The sequence below is a fragment of the Scomber scombrus genome, chromosome 19, assembly GCF_963691925.1.
Source record: "Scomber scombrus chromosome 19, fScoSco1.1, whole genome shotgun sequence".
In the NCBI taxonomy this organism is placed as follows: Eukaryota; Metazoa; Chordata; class Actinopteri; order Scombriformes; family Scombridae; genus Scomber; species Scomber scombrus.
In genome coordinates this window covers 3,683,902-3,704,458 of record NC_084988.1, presented here as the reverse complement: position 1 = coordinate 3,704,458, position 20,557 = coordinate 3,683,902, and the positions used below count along the sequence as shown (strand labels likewise).

General features: G+C 41.1%; 1 protein-coding gene across 3 annotated transcripts in view; it reads left to right on the top strand.

The window, feature by feature from the left end:
* The window catches only part of fgfr3 (fibroblast growth factor receptor 3), a 49,888-nt gene that overhangs the window by 12,659 nt on the left and 16,672 nt on the right, over nucleotides 1-20,557 (top strand). For all 3 annotated transcript variants that reach the window (XM_062439761.1, XM_062439760.1, XM_062439759.1), the window contains exons 3-5: nucleotides 1,318-1,487; nucleotides 11,611-11,734; nucleotides 11,950-12,140. In XM_062439761.1, the coding sequence (XP_062295745.1) occupies nucleotides 1,318-1,487; nucleotides 11,611-11,734; nucleotides 11,950-12,140 (485 nt within the window). The remainder of the gene's footprint in view (nucleotides 1-1,317; nucleotides 1,488-11,610; nucleotides 11,735-11,949; nucleotides 12,141-20,557) is intronic.

Here is a 20,557-nt window from a genome sequence, read left to right as displayed (position 1 = left end):
GAATAGTTTGTTGCTCAGTATCTTAAAAAGCACTTTAAATATGATCATTAAGGTCAAAGTCTCTGTAAACAGCTTAGGTACTGTATGTTGTTTGGTGTGTCGGAGCGGTGAGGGAGAGACCTCCAGTGAAAAACAACCTCACATCTGTTCTAGCAAAGTACATAACTCATCCAAGATGGACCAATTTGAAGACAGGGCAGAAGAGCAAGTTGTCCCGTCTGTGCCGCATTTTAGCAATTACAAAAACATGTAACTATGAATTCCTGGAGGGTCCTTCACAATATTTCTATCATCTTTGAAAGAAAAAAGAAAAAAACTAGGAGCATAATTGTTAGAAGAAAGTGGTACCTCTTGGCAGAATGTGTCAGACTTCAATCACAAAAATGAGAACTTAAGACTTGACTTACTTGTGATCTGCCTCCCTAAAGACTTAAATACATTAAACCTTTAAGCCTTGAAGTCCAGGAACCATATGTAATGAAACCACTCGGTCTGAGCTTCATTTAAAAAAGAAAAAAAAAAAGAAATGAAAAACTTGCATCTTGACTCACAATTTGTTTACAGAGGCCTTTGACTTGATTTAATTTGTCCTGAAGGACTCAAGACTTCTGAATGATTTAAGACTCGACTTAACCGATTGGACTTTGAACTTTCAGACTTGTCTACAACTGTTTACAACTTGTCTTGTTACTTGTCTTGGATGACTTGAGGCTTGATTTGTGATTTGCTCTTTTAAGGTCCATTGTGTAGAACTTACTGGTATCTAGCAGAAGAGACTATAGGCAGAAATTAAATATAGTATTCATAAGTATGTTTTAAATAGGGTAAAATCCCAGAAAATAAGAATTGTTTTCAGTACCTTTGAATGATTCTGTAGTAGCCGAGAGCTGTCAAACCTAAGATGCGACTGAATTCTACAGACTGGTCCTTTAACTTGGACTTGTCTCAAATGACTTAAGACTTGAGATCTGTCAGTGTTTCAAAACTTGAGACAAGACTCAGAGGACCTGGAACTTGACTTCCGACTTGTCTCAAATGCTCACAACTTGTCTTGGACTTGTCTCAAGTGGCTTGAGATTTGACCTGGAACTCAACTTCAGGCTTGTCTCATACAATTACGACTTTAAACTTGATTTGTGACTCTATCTGACAGAATTGAGACCCCGACTTGGACATAAATCTCTCAAATGAATTACGACTTTGCTTGGACTGTCAACGCTGAATAAAACTATCAATTCTTAATATATACTCTTACATGTGATATGTTTGTAGTTTTCCATGACTGACACATCACTCTGCTTTGTGTTCCACCAACAGAAGCGCCGTATTGGACGAGGCCCGACCGGATGGATAAGAAGCTTCTGGCCGTTCCTGCCGCCAACACCGTCAAGTTCCGCTGCGCCGCGGCCGGAAACCCGACGCCGAGCATCCACTGGCTGAAGAACGGCAAAGAGTTCAAGGGAGAGCAGAGGATGGGAGGCATCAAGGTGAGAGGAAATAACTTCAAACATGTTAACACCTGAAAGGTTAGAGGATCAGAGCTGTGATTTAAACGTTTAAATCCTCACAAATGTGTCCTGTAGCAGGCCTGATGCTCTGCCCTCCCTCAGCTACCATCAAAGTGCCTTTTAGCAAGGCATTTTAATCTCTTCCTGGAGCAACGGAGCTGCTGTGTGTCCGTCAGTAGATCAGTTTGAGTGTTGCGATGCTCCCCGATGTGAATTTCTATAACTGGAAGAGTGTGAAGCGGAGTGCTGAAAGAACATACATGCTCTGTGAATCTTCTCACGGTAAATAAAGGTCAGGAAACAGACCGCAGAGCTGGACGCCCTTGGCAGGATTCAACCCACTCATAGCCCCGGCTAAGCTGACCAAAGTAAATTTAGAGGGTCAAACTACTGTGCTGAAATCAGACTGGTGCACAGATACATGCGTGCTCGCGTGATAGCTCGGTGTTGACAGTAACGCAGTGCAGCAAACAGCTGTTGTACTCAGTTTTGTCATCGTTCTCACTCTAAACACTGGGCTCTCATGTGGAATGGCACTGCTTAAAGTAACAGGGCTTGGTTTACTTTTGTGTTCCTTTAATGGCCCTGAGCTGTAGGATTAAAAGACAAACCGAGTGCAGTAAGAACATTGGAATTCAAACAATCAAAAAGTGTGTTTTGGTTCAAAATAAACTTAAACTTAATGACACATAAATAAAAAAATTGTGCCCAGAGATTGTAGAGTCTTCAAGGATCCTTCTGTCCATTGTCTCATTCTGTCTTCCTCTCAGTCCTCAGTCTCAATCAGGTGATGTAGGGTCTTTAATAACTTACGTTGCATAACACTGAAACCATTCTTATTTTCAAAATTAGTCTTACTTACCTTCAGAGCAGTTAGAAAGCTCTTTAATTTTAAAAAACAAGCTTTACTTTAAACTATTTATATATTAAAGCCAGAACATTACATTTTGAATAATAACAAAACCTAATTCGAGCTTTCAACACTTTCAAGTTTGCACCGGTGGAAGTTTTAAGTGGAAATTTTGACTTCCTTTTTAAAGTTTAAGAGCTTCTAGTCTTTATGTACCACTGAGAGAGAAAATGCACTTTTTGGTAAAAGAAATATTCAAACTTTTCATTTATAAGAGGAAGAATAAAAGATTTCTTCTCACAAACTTAAATTTAAATGTCATCTAGCATAAATATAGGATAAACTTCAGCCTCTGTAATGAAGACAATAAGCAGAATGCATTTAAACAGTGAATTTGCATCTTCTAACTTCAGCACAGCGAACATGAATCCGGCTGCTAGTGGAGCATTGAGAGACACTCTTCTCCCCAGTGGAGGTTTGGCCTTTAAAGAGTTAATGGTAATGGGATCCTGCAGCTATTAACAGTTTACAGAGATCTCCAACATCTGCTCCCAGCAGACCAACAGCAGTTGTCTCCCTCCCTCTGTCCCCACTCTCCCCTGCCTCACACACACAGATTCACACACACACCTGTCACCAGTCCTCAGGACGCTCCGACTCGGACTGTAGTGGCTCCCTGACAGCAACTTTTAGCGAGTTTAGTACACGTTAAGATTCGCTGATTTATAAAGTTTGTGTCGTGCGTCGTTAGAAGCAAATTAGTCCCGAACTGACCAGTCACAGCACTTAAATATTTATTCCATCTGTTCACCAACTCTACAAGTCCTCTCTGAAATGTGTCTTTGTTCTGTTGAGAATGACTCACCAGCGGCAAGTTGAGTAGTGCTTTAAAGATGTTTTTGTGGTGACTGAGGCCGTTTTAAGGCATTAACGTCAGGCTAATCAGCTATTTTCCCCACGGTAGACTAAACCTGTGCAATGCTTATCACTTGGTTTATTTCTCTCTGTAGCAGTAACCCATTTAGCCTTCTTAAACACATGCTCCTATAGGTTGTTTAATGTATAACAAGAGGGTGATGTGTATATCTGGTTATCCATACTATGCCTTTACAGAGTATGTGAGGTCCTTTTAGCCTCGTATTGTGTTGTATCAGTGTAAGCTGCGACACTATAAGTTGTAAACAAGCCACCAAGACAAATGCCGGTACATTTTCCGCTCTGCGTAGCTCAGCAGGTCGAGCTTCGTCACCACTATGGGTTTCTCCAATTTGGCCACCCAAGCTGAAAGTATAGATGCTCACGATGCTGTTAAGTGTTTTTTTGGGGTAACGTTGTCCAACCACAACGAGGCATGTTGTGTTATTGATGTGTGTTAACTCGGTGGTTCAAGTGATTTTGACTCTGTCAGAGATGTTTGGCAGCATTTAAAGACCCGAAAAAAGCTTTAATATGGGAACAGGATGGTCGTTCACTATAAAAAAACACACGTTGCGTCATCCTGTCTACTTTATTGTCTTTTAATTCCTTTTTTTGTGCTGCCCCTTTTTCCAGATGGGGAGTTTTTTCTTTATTTTAGTTTTTAATTAGGTCCTAAATCACAAATATAACAATTATTTCCCACCTACGTCTAGTGTTATCTGGCAATGCAACACTGGCCCTTTTAAATTCTCTCACATTTAACATTTGGCTTTGTAAAAACTGACTTCAAAGCTACTTAATCATACTCTACAGCATTGTATGGTGTCTGTTACACACATCAGCATTAAATGTTGAAGTCATATACATCAGAAGAGATGTCACTCCATCATATTTCCTCAGCATTGTGTTTGCAATTGAAAAAGAAAAAGATAAACGCCATAAACTTGAAAAAAAAACATCCTTTTTCTGCTCATATCATTCTCAAATGCTCTCAAATTTATTCTTGTTCTAATTGAGATGTGAAGAGGTGACTGAAGCCTTATTGAGACGTTCCTATCCTTGGCTCAGTCTCTGTCCCTCGAGGCCTCTGTGAATCCCCCATCAGCCAAATTGTGTCATAATTTCTGTCTTAATTAAGATTTTAGTGCTTCAGTTAAATGATTGCACCTCTTATCTTACTAGATCATAATGACCATTAACCACAGAAAGTTCATGTAAAAGTGTCTTTAAGCTCATGAATCCGTAATTTAAGTCTAATGGAGATATAAAATGTCAAGTGACAATTATTAAGATGTTCCTTTCTGCGTCTTCATCGAGTTGTTATCTCACCCCCCCTACCTCCCTCTATCCCCCCTCCCCCCTGTTTTTAAAATCCAGTTAGCCAATCACCATGTGGCTGCTTTTGGCCTTGAGGGAGGTGAACGGAGAGGTCAGCCTCTGTAGAATCAGGGTGCTTGGGTGACAGACAAGCCTGTGACCCAGCCGGGCTTCGGAGGGTCAGGGGCAACAGATTCACCCGGTCTTCATGTCAAAACCTCTGCTGACCCCTTCCATCCTGCACACTGCAAAAAATGTCCATCTTCATTGGGATTTATCAAAGAACGTTAAATGGCCAGTTCATCCAAATTACCAACAAGCTTTTTTCTTACTTACTTTACATTTTTTGAATTATCGGCCAATGAGGTTTATTTCACCACCCCCCAAAACAATGGAGGTGAATGAAAAGAAATTCATGCAAAAAGTCCATTAAACTCTGAAAGCTATTTAAACTGAAAATCAAGTCACATTATGTGCAGTTAAGTTGAGTGATGTGCTTAATGACATTATATTGTCACTTAATTTTTAACACGGTTATCCTTCAGGGGGCCCCCCCTCTGTCTGTCCCTGCCAAATGCTCATCTGTGGTTTTTCCCAGAGATCATCTGTTAATTACTGAGCAGCACTGTGGTGTCTTATTCCTTTAATTCACTTAGTAGTTTTCTGGAGATGCAACTTTTTTTTTTTCCTTTGTCCTTTCAGTCATGGTGGCTAATGCTGCGCCTGCTTACCACCATGTTGTTCTACATGTGAAAATCACTGTGGAAGCTGCAGGAAAGTTTTATTATTTAGTGTGATTAAATGGCAAAAACTGAGAAGAAGCCACCTCTTAGTCACTTTTACTCACTTTATTTTACTTAATAGACCTTCATCCACACCTGGATTATATGCAGATGTGTAAATATCAAGAGTAAACCAATCAGTGGACACCAAATGAGCTCCAGTAGTAAATGAAAGTGCACTGGACACACTTTCCCATTCAAATGAATAGGAATCTGTGTCCGATAGTCCCTCATCGACCAAATTAATGACACAAAAAGATTAAGCGAGTGAAGATTGAATCGTCATCTTTGTGTCGACAGGATCAAAACAATAACTTGTTGTGAGCGCAGACATTTTTTGCAGTGCATCGAGTCTCCCCTCGTGTCACAACCCTCATCACCTCACCTCACATCTGCTTGTGATGAGTTCATCTAGCGGGGGTCTCGGGGTAGACTGGTGGTGGGCGGAGGGGGTCACCCTGAGCTCTGACAGCACAACAATGGTCTCCTAAAGACTCTATTGCTGCAACAGGGTCTCCAAGGTGAAGTAGCCTTCCTGCCGCATCCATACTGAAATGACAAGATCATTTTTTATTTGACAGCCGTGCTTAATTTCAGGATGAATGAATCGCGACCGTGTCTGATTCTCAGAGTTTTGACGTGTGATGGGATGATTTTGTCACACGTCTCTCTCGGCCGGGGGTCTGCATGCCACGGTAACTGACTCGCTTACCGCTCCACGCCGATCAAGTACAGTGGCGTCTTCTCCTCTCAGCAGCTGCCGACCTGCCACTTTGTCATTTACTCTAAGTGCCTTCAGATCTGCAGAAGTGTCAGAAAGCTACTGTCTGAGTGGACCATTAGAGTCCATTACCCACGTACAAAAATACCTCCTGTCTTCATGCCGGAGTGGTTGAAAGTGGCCTTTTCTGAGGAGGCGCCACATTTTTCTTTGTTCCTTTAAAAAATACAGACCTGACATATTTTTTTATATCATTAAAATAGAAAGAAATATATCATATATCATATATCATGACGCTGAGCTGATTCAAGAATGTTAGCAGAATGGGGAAAAAGCTCAAAAATATCGGTTTGCTTCTTGAAGTTGAGTTTCTGTGTCGAAAGAAATTATTTCAACCATTTTAAAACTGATTATGAGATAAGATGATACTTAGTAAAATTAACTTTTTGCAGTGTTGTGAGTTATTTATCATTCTGTAATCTCAATGGACAAAAAAACAATTGCCCTCATGTCTCCTTTTGACGCTATAATCAGCGATAAAGTTGCTTTATTACGATATTTTTATGAAATGATGATAAAGATAATGCCACTCTGGAAGGAAAGGTACTCATATAGAAGAGGAAAGTAGACTGAGAGATATTGTAGTATTATATAAGACGGGTTATATTCAGATAATATCTCCATTTTATTATATATCAGATAATGGAAAGCCACTGTTTCTGTCAGACCATCATCATAATTTATTTATTTATTTGTCTTCACTTGTCAAGAACATATTGCATAAACAAACTTCCTCGTTGTTGTTGTGGGTCACGCTGCATTAAAGAGCTGTCTACAAGAATTTCATCAAACTCTCTTGGCTTCAGTGGACAGTTTTATGTCTCATTAAGAGCTAAATTCTCTTTCAGATGCTTTTTATTACTGCCAGTTGTGTATTTCTGAGAGGAAATGCTAACTGCTGGTAGTTTTTCTAAACAAAGAAACATTTAACTTTGAAGATTTACAATGAAGTGTCAGCGAAATTAATCATATAACGGCGGCTGCGGTATGAAAATGTCAGTATCGGCATTGTTGCTATTATTTATGAGAGCACAAATTAGACTTATTATCCAGTCCTGCACAACATTTGCTCAGTATATTCGTTCCCATGATCACACTGCAGGATTGCTCTGACATTCACGTCCATCGTACGAGCACTTTGTAAGTCTATTGAAATGCAACACAGAGGACTAAACGGTACGTTTGTTGAAAGTAAATGAAACGGTAAATAGGATGTGTGGCTCATTTGTAAAATGGAAAATAAAATTCCGGCGGGGCGACGTGCCGGAGCATTGTGCACCTTCCCAGACAACTGTGGCGCTCGGAGCCTCCTCCATTATAGAGAGGCAGGGCCTAAAGGTCATAGTTCATCCCTCTATTGAGCCATCAGTTGGAGGTGGGGAGAGATGGGCGTGTCGCCAGCCTATTGAGCAGGCCGGAGTCTTTGACAGCCAAAGCCAATGCTGTTGTATGCTGCCACATATGGCGAGAGGGATTTTATTGTGTTCATGCTAAACTGTGGCGGCACAAGCAAGACAAAAGTTGACAATGTAATTATTGTTTGGTTCCGTCCAGGTCGCTCAGCGCTTAACTGATTTTTCAATCCCTGTTTTGACAGGTTTCCAAGGCAAGGCAAGGCTCTTAAACTGGCTCCACACTGTTACTTTTTAAGACTTTAAGCACTTTAAATCCTTGTTTTTCCAGTCCAGATTTTAACACAGGCGGGATTGTGAGTCTCTAAAGGCCGCGTTGGAATTTCTACACTTTGCAAGATTATTTTTGGACTCTTTTTAATTTTAGAAGCTGCCACGGTCATTTATTTCTCTCCCCTGTCGTTTTACCCAAATACACCATGGATATCAAAAGACAGATTATCCTATTTATTTGTTTTTCTTCCACATTTTTTGTTTCTCCTTTGAACTCTCATACTTTCAATTTGACAGAGTTCTTCTCTCTGTTGTTGCAATGGCGTGCAGACCTAAACAGGCAATAGACCTACAAACTTTGCCAGCTTTAATAGCGAGCCCTCTGGGCCGCTTCTATCTGTTTCCGCCTTCTCTGTGGGTCAAATTAGACGGTAGCACCGATCTGGGCCACTGGTCTGCTCTGACACAGTCATAAATTCTGCTAACTGGCCCCACTGGTTCTGACAGGGCTATTTTGCGAGGTGAAGACGGGAGAGTTTGGACTATAAAGGGAGCAGAGCTTCCTGTGTTTTCTCAGACAACTGCCACACTGCAAAAAATGTCTATGTATCTATATGAGTCATTTTAGCTTGGCAGTTGAGTTGTGAATTCTTGTTTTGATTAAAATAAGTAAAAGAATTTGCCAGAAGGGTGAAGAAACGTCACTGTTTTCCATGGCAGAGTCTGTGAAAACCCACAGAAATGCCCTGCAGAATATTCTCAATTGAGTACAAATTTAAACCTGCTCCTCTTTCCACCATGCAGAGACTCTGTACGATGCTTCAATGCTCTTTACATATGCACACTTTTTACAGTGTGAAACTCCCAAGTCCATTCCCATGGCTTGTGCCCTTCTGTAGGTCCACCACGGCCAAAGCCCTAAAACCTTTAAAGCCTTGTATGACTCTAACGTAAGCTCCTTAATAATTTAATTCTGTTTGGAATCTGGCATGATTGGGATGGATGGGATTATCACATTTGGGGACTAATGCTGCAGGTTCAACAGGGGTTAGTCAATGTAACATGGTAATAAAAGCAAGTGGCATGTATGGAGACATAATTAAAAGTGCTAAGGCAAAGGCGGAGGGGAATTAAAGTAGAGTCAACTCTGGAGTAACCATTACCGTAAACAATCTGCTCAGTTTGAAATGCAAGTTATGCATGAAAACTGCAGTAGCTGTCCACACTTTAAATGACTATAACATTTTAAAGTAAAAGTAAACACGTATTAGATGTACAATAGGTTTGAATGTGTACAGTGAAAGTACTTACAACACAATAAAAACAATAGATTATTGAAATAATGAAAATCTTAACAACACAAAATGAAAACCAAAGAGATTAAAATAAAACTTGTTTTCAGAGGAGTTTGATAATTACTTGACTCTCTATAGATAATAATTCATTGTCAATAATTTACTGTGTCATGGAGATACAGCTGTTTTTTGAAAATACAGACTAAAAGCTGATGATTTGGTGATTTAAAGAATCATTTCAGGGCTGAATGAACACAGTGGAGAATAAAATGCAATACTTGCCTCTAAAATGTTGTAGAAGAGAAGTATAAAGCCCCTACTTTAAATAAAAGTACTTCAGTTAAGTACCACTTCCTCAAAACTGTACTCAAACTCTGAGTTTTAATAAATGTATTTTCTCTGGCTATTAGTCATCATGACACGTGATAAATTATTGTGGAAATGTCATGAATGATTAGGTATTTTCTGGTAATTAAGGCTTAAATAGAACCATACTGTAGCTCTGATCACAGTCTTTCTGTTTCTGTTGGTGGTCTTGGCCTCTACTGAGCATCAACTGCAGCTCGTATTTTACCACCTTTTAGCTTCCCTCCTCATAGTTTCGTCTTTTTTTTCTACTTCTTCTTTTTTTTTTTCTTCCCCCGTCTCTCTTCTCTTCGCTCAGCTCGGGCCCAGCGACCGCAGCACAAGGCGTCACTCATCTGTTCATGAGAGCAGCCATTGACTTCAGTTTGACTCTGCTCGGCTCTGAGAGGGGTAGACGGGGTGGAGCCAGCCGCTCTGAAAAACCATTTGCCAGCGTCGAAGCGGGCCGCCTGGTCTATGTTACCACGCAACTGCAAAAAAGCACACACAGGCATAATATTTACACTGTTACATTATTTTCCGCATGCGCCTCCAAAAAGAGAGGGAGTCGAGGAGTGTATACTGTATGACAGAGAGAGAAGAAGGAGGGGAGGGTTGTGCGTGAGAGTGTGATCCTCAACCTACGAGTATATACGTTCTGTGAATGGCTGGCCGGCTACGTAGACGCGTGGGGTTAAACGTTTGTGAAAACACAACGCTCTCTGTGGGTTGGCACATTTTCCTACGCAGGTGATGTTAAGTGTTCCACCCTGAAAAAAAGCCTCCTTGTTGACATCACTCACTCCCGTCCTTAGTAATTCTGACCCCCTCTCGGAGGAGTTCGCTCCGTGCTCGTCTCGCAGCAGTAAGCGCAGCGTCTGCGGCGCATGTTTCCACTTAAGCTTCTGAGGTCGTCCCTGTTGGCCCGCGGAGGCTCTTGCCTATCAGTGCGTAGCAGGTTCTCTGTTCCCCCGCCTCGCCGTGCCACTCGCTGTCACCCCTCCTCTGAGCCGCTTCTGAATCTGTCAAGTTAGTATCTGTCTGCTGCGGCTGCCATCCAGACACACCTGGTTTGAATTACTGTGCGAAATTTACTCTTCGACTCTCCTGGGATGGATTGCTCTTGACTGGCACAGTGGAACCAATTTCAGAGGTGCAAAAAAAAAAAAAAAAAAAAAAAGCCTGTATGCTTTCACTGCAGCAGACAGAGAGAAGAAAAATGCTTTTAAGAGACTTCACTGAGCTCTCTCCTGATGAAAATAATCCCTTATGAAATTTTCTTTATATCATTATTTTAATTAGCTTCACTGATTGCTCAAACATCTGGGGCTTTGTGGCGTACCGGTTTTTACTGTTGCCATCATTGTTTTGCAATTTGTGAAGTAATCTTGCAGTAAGTAAAGGCCGTCCCATCGCATTTCTTCACATCATCTTTGCTAAGTGTAAAAAAAAAAATTCTTATAAAATATGATCCATGGCTGCAGCCAACATCACTCAGCTCCTAGTTCTACTTTGATGCTATGGGCACCCTGTGCTGTTTCCCATCAGGAAGTTTACACCATGTCAGAGCATTGTTTAAGTCTAATCCTTTCTGTTCTACATCAAGCAGTATGTAATTAATAAAAGGAGTTTTAAATGTTATGGTACTATTTTAAATGTTTGTTCTGAATAGTTTGCACCTCAGTAAACATGCGCTGCACACAGCACGCTCTGGTTTACCAGCCTGACTGCTCTGTGATGTTTTATACTCTAACATATCAAAAGAAGGGATAGATGTGATGCTGGAGAGGACAGAGTGCTCACTCATCACATTTGACCAAAATAGGAGGAATATCTGTTTGTACGCAGGGCACATGCCTCTTTTTTTGCCCTAGTCTGTGATTTATGCTGATCTTCACACCGTAACTACACTATTTCATGCATCCCCCAAAATGTTCTTGTACTTTTATTGTAGGATGGACAACATGTAAACCTCTTACACCAATGTATTTCTTATTTTGTGCTATATTTATACAAGCTTTTTATCACAAATGGGAATAAACTAAATAAGTGTTTTGCTGCTTGTCTGTCAAATCTGCAAAAATGATGCCAAATTCCCCCTGAGGTTTCTACAGTTGACGATTTAGATGAGTCATAATGACATATCGTGACTGTTCCTTCCCTCCCTCCTCTCTCTCCTTCCCCACCAGCTGAGACACCAGCAGTGGAGTCTGGTGATGGAGAGCGCCGTGCCGTCAGACCGGGGAAACTACACCTGCGTGGTGCATAACAAATACGGCACCATCACCCATACCTACCAGCTGGATGTGCTAGGTAAACATCATGGAAACATTTACTTTCACTTCTGCTTCTGTGTAAACAACGAATAAATTAACATGTACAAGTGTGTTTAAAAAAACCCACGAGAGACGTTGGTTTTTTTAAGACTTCCTTACTCTAGCATTTTCTGCAGTAAATCATGATTTCTGCTAATGACTTAATGCTAATGCTGTTTTTTCTCTCTTTCTCTCTCTCTCTCTCTCTCTCAGAGCGCTCCCCTCACAGGCCCATCCTCCAGGCGGGGCTGCCGGCCAATCAGACGGTGGTGGTGGGCAGCAACGTGGAGTTCCACTGCAAGGTTTACAGCGATGCTCAGCCGCACATCCAGTGGCTGAAACACATCGAGGTCAACGGCAGCCGCTACGGCCCCGACGGCGTGCCCTACGTTAACGTCCTGAAGGTGGGTCTGCAGCCCCAACATCTCTAATGAGTCCGGGGTCTCACCGGCCTGGAGTAGATTCCAGTCTATGATCATTTCACTCATAATTAATCTCTCCTAAATGTCTTATTTAATGAGTTTTTACAGTAGGTGGGTCGGCGGGGCCCACAGGCTGTTTTCACTACGGCATATAATTGACGAGCTCATTCTTCGAACGCTACACCTTCATTATGAGAAAGAAAAACGCCTAACCTGCACTTTCCTACCTACAGCAGCATATAGAAATGATCTCTCATTAACTTAACGATGTCACTGTGAATTACAGTGTGGGTTCATATAGGTGACACATGAAATGCTTCAGTTTTGACAGTTAAAGAAATGATGCTTACACTTTATTCTAGTGTTGACCTGAACAGTGTTTGGCAGTTTGTGTTAAGTATGATTAAAGGTGGATTTATGATTTTTCTAAGGAGGTGTTGTGATTGTCCCTCATTAGAAGCTTCCAAAAAGGGAACTAATATATAATCCAGTGAGTGTATAATATAAACCACTGATTGTAAGAGCATCAATTAGCATCAGAATGAGTCTAAGTCAGTCAGACACAAGCAGTCCCAGTAGAGCAGCCGCAGCTCTTGTGGTCTCCATTAAGGATCTCTGCGAACCTGATGTGTCCTTCTTTTTTTTTCTTCCTTTTATTAAATTTTCCACACAAATAATAGACAACAATAGACATCTGGAGCTTCAGTTTGACTTTCAGGGAGAAAAGGCTGATAAAGGAATGAAAACAAATACAAAGTCAGAAATAAATAAAACAATAACACTCTGGGAAAAGAGTAAATCCACCTTTTAAAGGTCATCATTTCAAAAGAAGGTTAAAACTGTTTCACACGTAATAATGTGTGTGTGTGTGTGTGTGTGTGTGTGTGTGTGTGTGTGTGTGTGTGTGTGTGTGTGTGTGTGTGTGTGTGTGTGTGTGTGTGTGTGTGTGTGTGTGTGTGTGTGTGTGTGTGTGTGTAACTGACTTGCATCGACTTTATTCCTCAAAGTTTGGATAAATCGCTGGTATTATGATGTGATTGTGGTTCAAACTGCTCAGATGTACAAGTGTGTGTTGTCCCGTGTTGTGTGTCTGCAGCTGTTATGGTTGCCTTAATGTATCTTGCAGCTCTTTTTAAAAAAAAACAACAAATCTCCATCACAAGCGCTCCCTCGTGAAATAAAGGTTAAATAAACACAGTGGGGATGGCGTCAGATCGTCTTAGGAGGGTTTGCTCCTGGAGGTCTCATCCCCTCCTCAAGCAGTGTTGGTGTTCAAGAATAGAGTAAAAAGCATTCCTCACCATGGAGGACAACACCCTGAACTCACTGCGAGGCGTGTTTTTTTGTTGTTTTTTTTTATTTGGGGTGAAGAGAGGAAGACTCCCATCGAAAAAACCCAAGAAGGCCCTTTGCTTTCTCATTTGGCCTCCCCCTTTTCTTTTCTTTTTTTTCTGCCTCTAGAGAGAGCGAGGGAATAAAACAAACATCTGGTTTAGACTAAGTTAACTGCTGTGGTGGCGGCAACGCAGGGAGAGAGACGGGCTCTGTTAACCGCCGCTGCCGTCAGATGTGCTGCGTCGCGTGGTTTGAGGAGGAGGAGGAGGAGGTGGAGGAGGAGGAGGAGGAGGAGAGAGGAAAGAGGGAAGAGGCACCCAAAAAAACCATGGAAAAAATGAGTGGAGGAACACAAGGAAGGGCAGAGTCAGCAGGGAGAGAGAGAGAGAGAGAGAGAATGTGTGACAGAGTGGTGGGTAAAAGATGGCGGGGGGAGAGACAAAGAAAGAAATATGAGGTGAAATTGACACGAAAAGAAAAGAAAGTGAGGAGTGAGAGGAAAGAGGGAGACGGGAGGGTTCGACACTGATAGAGAAAGAGATAAAAATAGAGGAGTGGAAATAAGAGAGGAGGGGAAAAAAGCAGAAAAATAGACTTTTCAGACATGATATCTGTAACATCACTAGCTTCATCATCTGTTAAATATCTGGTAAAGTAATGTCTTTGGGGCTCGATCCAGACGCAGAGCCTGAGGAAACTAATTGGAAAAACGATGAGTTCGTCTTATTTGAACAACATTCAAGCAGAAATTTATGAATCGGTTCATTTAATATGAACGGCAGCTGCACCTGTCATGATCCTCGACTTTTTTTCTATATAAATATCTCAATAAACAAATTTCTTACGACCATATTCACATAGTAAAACCACTGCTGATGTGATTATTAAGCTAAATATCTAAATATCTACATCACAGATACCTGCAGCTTAATTAACTTCCTGTCGTTTTTGCAGCAGAACATATTGCAGATATTTGGCTGCAGTGTAGCATAGAAACAGTTTCATTCATACTCTATTATCACTTGTGGGGAAACAGCAAAATTAGACTCCACAATATGTAAACACCTGTGATGCTTCAGATCATAGATAATACAATCAAATGTTTTATTTTTAATCCAAGGCCACATCTGCTCTGTGTCATGTTGACTATCAACCCAGCAGCTGCCACCAAACTTACTATAATGTTAAATGTGCCCATCAGCTCTGATCATAAAGACTGTCACACTGTTACACGTTTAAAGAACCAGTCATAACCATTAAAAACACAGTCAGACCGAGCTGTCCGGTTCAACATCCGCGGTCACGCTGGTCACAGAGAAAAGTTGAGTCACTGCACAGAGACTCAGTTTAGCTGCCACAGTGGCAATTGTATATAATATCTTCCCCCTCCAGTCATGTCCTCAAGACTCAGTTTATATATACATATACATGACAATAAAAAAAAAGATGAACAATTCGTTATTCAAACCATTACCGAAGGAGCCAAAATACTCCCATGAAATTTGGCAGCGATGAGTTGAAAAGTAATAATATGAAGAGAAGAAGAAGAGTATTCTCAGACTCTCACTTCTGCATCAATGATGGATTATTTTGCAGTTGAAGCCTTGATTAATTATCACGAGCTCAAGGGACGCTCCTTGTCTCTGCCTCTCACTGGTGGATCCCTTAATATATTTTCTAATCAGTTTATCATCATCATTCATTAGATATTCAGTTATTAGATTAAATAGAAGGTTTATATACTATGAGCAGTTGGCGTTTAAGGCAAAAATTTAGGCGTGGTGATTATAGTGGTTTGAAATTTGAGAAATTGTAAAAATGGCAGGAAATGGTGCTATCATTAGCTGTAATGAAACACTTGAAATAGTTCAGTTTTACACACACACACACACACACACACACACACACACACACACACACATATGTAAATATAAACTGATCAGACTATAAAAGAGCCTCTTCTTCAAATGGAAATTGGCTCATTCAGAGTGTTTTATGATTCATTAACGTGAATGAAACAAGCAGCTTTTTGCACAGTAGAAGTGATAATTCAATGACAAATTTATTACACCGCTCTAATGGGGAAGAACAAGACACACATATATTATCATCACAGGGTTGTTTAACCTTCTGCACGCTGTAGCCTTCACATCAATGTTACTCAGTCCTTTTACTTGTTGTGATTTTTTTTTGTTACAGAAAAGTGACTCTGGCAATCATTCAAACCTAAAACTGGGCATGTAAAATTTTTAAGCACGTGTCTGAAAGGGGAATACGTAGTGAGGAAAAGAGAGTAAGAGAAACAGGAGTAAGATAGAGAGATGACAGAGGGAGACACAGACAGGAAAAGAGAGAAAGAGGAGGAGAGAGAGAGAGACAGAGAAGGGGAAAGCAAGCCTGTCAGCCCAGACCGCGGCTCCACGCTCTATTTTCGACTACCACATAATTGAAACAGTATTTACTGAGATTTGTGTGCGCCTCTTTCTCTCTCTCTCTCTCTCTCTCTCTCTCTCTCTCTCTCTCTCTCTGTGTGTCTCTCTCTCTCTCTCTCTCTCTCTCTGTCTCTCTCTCTCTCTCTCTCTCTCTCCCTCTCTCTCTCTCTGGCCCCACCACAGTTCATTCAGACGTTCAGCGACATCTCATGTGTGGCATACACTGTAGGAGTTAAACACAGCTAAAGATGGGTGGGAGGGGTGAGAGGTGGAGGGGGGGGGGGGGTCGTGCAAGATTTCTTTTTTTTCTCTCAAATGCCTGATTCGCCCGTTTGATGCCTGGAAAAGTGAGCAGAGTTAACGATGAGCGACTCTTTGGCGAGGGGGAAGGAGAGGGGAGGCATCTGGAGCCGAGCCCTGGATGTTCATTAAGCAACCATAAAACATGATATGTTTTCTCCTTTATGTGCTTTGCCCGTTTAATTATTCATCGGCTGTTTCTCTGCTGGAGAGCTTGTCATAAGCAGTGTTTGTGTGTGTGTGTGTGTGTGTGTGTGTGTGTGTGTGTGTGTGTGTGTGTGTGTGTGTGTGTGTGTGTGTGTGTGTGTGTGTGTGTGTGTGTGTGTGTGTGTGCACATTGCATACACACTTTGGGGAGATTGACATACTGTAATGCCTTTAATCTACCAAAAGACGGCATGTGTTACTATGATTATGCAGTGTACGGTGTGTGTGTGTATATATGTGTGTGTGTGTGTGTGTGTGTGTGTGTGTGTGTGTGTGTGTGTGTGTGTGTGTGTGTGTGTGTGTGTTTGTAATCTTACAGGTTTTACGTTGTTATGCCTTAAATCTCACAAATAGACAGACTGGTTTACTATGTATTTGCAGTGTCTGTCTGTCTGTCTGTCTGTCTGTCTGTCTGTCTGTCTGTCTGTCTGTCTGTCTGTCTGTCTGTCTGTCTGTCTGTCTGTCTGAAAATTAATCAGCAATTAGTTTTTAAGCAAAAATGCTGTTTCCAACTTCTCAAATGTAATGATTTCATGCTTCTCTTTGTCATAAATGATTGTGAACTGAATATTTTGGACTGTTGGTCAGACAAAACAAGACATCCAAAGATCTGAATGATTAATTGAAAAAAAATGATCGTTAGTTGCAGCCCTGTTTCTTCACTTACAAAAATAGCCACTACCAATACTGGTATGTTAAAAATACTCAATTACAAGTCAAAGTTCTACATTTATATGTCTCTGAAAAGGCAATATGTATGTATAAATAAGCTTATTCAGTTTCTTTCTGAGAGTGGATTCAAAGATGTAAACGACTTTATGTATAGAACAAATATTTAGGTTTAGTATGGAGCTATAGCCAAGAGGTGATTAGCTTAGCATAAAGACTGAAAACAGGAAGAAGTTTGTTTAGTCCTTGCAAAACTGAGTGTGTCCGTGTGTGTGTGTGTGTGTGTGTGTGTGTGTGTGTGTGTGTGTGTGTGTGTGTGTGTTCAACAGGTCTGCATATGTGTTTCTGTTTATGTGCTCTTGCAGGATCTCACATTAAAGGCCTCACCGTGCCTCTCAATGTTCCCTTTTGCAGAGCGTTGTCAGTAAGCTCACTGAGGCCCACGATAGGTTGAAACTGTCCAACGTGACAGAGAAAGACGCCGGGAAGTACTGGTGTCGCGCCTCGAACTTTGTAGGCAAGTCGGAAAACGCTTTCTGGCTTAAGTTACGCAAACCAGGTAAAACCTTGAGCACGGAGCAGCCACATTTAATCCTCCGCTGTGTCTCCTCCTCTCTGCTGGGCTCCTCTTGGTTTTGGTTGTGGGTTTAATTGGCTCGCTAGCTGGCTAATAGGATAACCACACACACACACACACACACACACAAACACACACACACACATTCTGAGTTTAAAAGCTTGCAGTCTTTTAGCTACAGTAGCTATCATCCATTTTAACGCCCAGTGCCACTTTGTCTTCCTTCCCGATCAATAACAAACACAATATCACATCTTTAATTAATGCGATGACTTCAGAAGCCTCACCCTCGCCTACACACAAACCACCTTTACACACACACACACACACACATAAATCTACTGCGTTCACAATTGTCAGGTAAATTGTGTTCCTCAGGATTCATTTGTATTGTTGAACAAATACGAAGCTCTCAGTCAGTGTCATACCTGAGTGTTTACCAAAGGAAAGTAGGAGAGTATATGTGCACAATTATTAGGCAACAAAATTGGAGATATAACTCAACTCACTTGCTTAGAGTAAATGTAACAACTTAGTAACATAAAATGACAATGAAATAATATTTTTTGGCCTTTCAAAGATATTCAGAAATCATTATATCCACCTTTTATTTCAGTACCTGCCATGAGTCTACCATCCATTTATGGCCTCCAAAATGCTGTTCAAAGAGGTGTACTGACTTCTCTCACAGTAAATCTCACATTTGAGAAGGATTCAAACATTCTCAATAGGATTTAAGTCAGGTGAGGAAGGGGGCCAGGTCATTATTCGGTCATCTTTGAGCCCTTTTGCTGGCTAGCCAAGCAGTGGAGTACTTAGATGCATGTGATGGAGGAGCGATGTCCTGCATAAAGATCATGGCCTTCTTAAATGCTTAGGACTTCTTTCTGTACCACTGCTTGAATGAAAGTATCTCCCAAGAACTGGCAGTAGGTTTCAAAGTTGATTTTCAGTCCATCTTCAACCTGAAAAAGATCCAACTAGCTCATCCTTTATCCTTAATCCTCCTCTACCTCTCTGGTGCTTGACTCCAAGTGGTGCCCTGTATCCATTAGTGATCCAGCTCAGGGCCCATCCATCTGGTCCATCAAGAGCCACTTTTATTTAATCTGTCCATAAAACCTTGGCCAAATCTTGATGCTTGTGAACTGGTGAAGCCCTCTTTACTTCAGGCGATGTGTCTGAGCACTTGCCACTTTGTACTTCCTACTCCATGTAGGTTGCAGTCATTGAATATGGAGACACTGGAGGATAATGCATTGCCTGTTAGCTTCACATTTAATTCTTCTCAAGTCGTTTGCAGTTAATTTGCGCCTTTTCTCCATGCATTTTTTATGGCACTGTTGACTATTTGCAACAAAACCAATGGTAATACCAGAATAATTTAAGTATTTAAAGAGTGTTGCAACCATCTGAAAGGCATTTTCACCATTTTTTGGAGTTTTCAGTCTCAGTTAAATCTCTTTTTTTTACCCATTTTTATCGGAGGTAATGAAGCCTAATAATTATGCACATGTTAATCTCTTTAAAGCCACACATTCCCTCATTACACACATGCATGAAATTGACTAAAACAAATACGCATTAAAGTTTATGTTGTCTGAGGCTGGAAAATGTGCATAGAAATTCAGAATACTCGCTTGCCTAATAATTGTGCACGCAGTTTATAAAAAGCCCACATAAACACCCAACCCCCCCCCCCCCCCCCTCCCACTCCCACCACTGACCCAAACCACCCGCACACACACACACACACGCTGGTATTGATTTCCCCGGGAGTGCATTCTCCGGCTGTATTAATGTGCTTTTATATGAAAGCGTGCAGCAGGACTCTGATTCATGACTGGGGACTAGATGTCACTGTTCATTACTGAAGCCTGGGGAACGAGAGTCTCTCACCCCGCCCCCCTACCGAGCCACATCAGACACTGAGATTGAAACGGAGTCCCCCACCGGTCATCAAACCTACCATTAGTCAAAGGAAAAGCCGCAATTGCCGCAGTGCTTACTTTTGAAGTTATTCTTTATCATATTGAATGTTTATGTTTTATGTAGCCCATTAAAAAAAAAACATATATAGGCTTTTAACTCCCAATCTTCTTATAATCTAATCATGTGACCAATGCAGGTCGGTCACTGTCAAATGAAAAGCTAACACGTCATTTGATAAAACATCCTTGGAATTTAGAGATACAAATATTATAATTATCTGGATCAAAGGAAAGCTTCATGTTGCCATCATGATTTCTGCTGGTGAAGGGATCAGCTTTGCTCTGCCGGCAGGTAAAATCGCTGGTTCAATTTAAACTCATAAATGTTCTCATAGCAACTGAGAGAAAAACCCTCTTAGTCTGGTCAAAAATTAAAGTTTAGATTTTCTTAGACATGTGAAAAATCTGACATTGCCGTAATATTACAAATCAAATTTTAGTATCTTGAAAGAAGACATAGACATAGGTGATTTGCAGGTGTTATAATAATTTCACCAACATCTCTATAAAATGTCCCAAAATCTGGAGTTAAGTTAATTCCTATTGAGAAGATTTTAACATATTCTTACTGCAATGTCTGAGTCAAGTAAAGCAAAAAACTAAAAAATGACTGTATAAGAACCAGGTTGAACCAGCGAGCTTCTCTCTCAGCGTGGTGAAGGTGCTGCTTGGGTGTTTTCAGGTATTGTTGGTGGTGGTGCGGTCAGCAGAAGAAAATAACCCTGCTGACTTCTCCAAATCTTCAGTCCTGCCTCCTCTTCCATCTGCTGGACTGGGTCTCTCTTTCTCCTCTAGGATATATATGGTGTTTCCTCTTAAGAGGCTTTGGGCTCATGATATCTCTTTTCTCTCTCTCTCTCCCACTCTCTGTGTCTCTTCCTGTCCTCC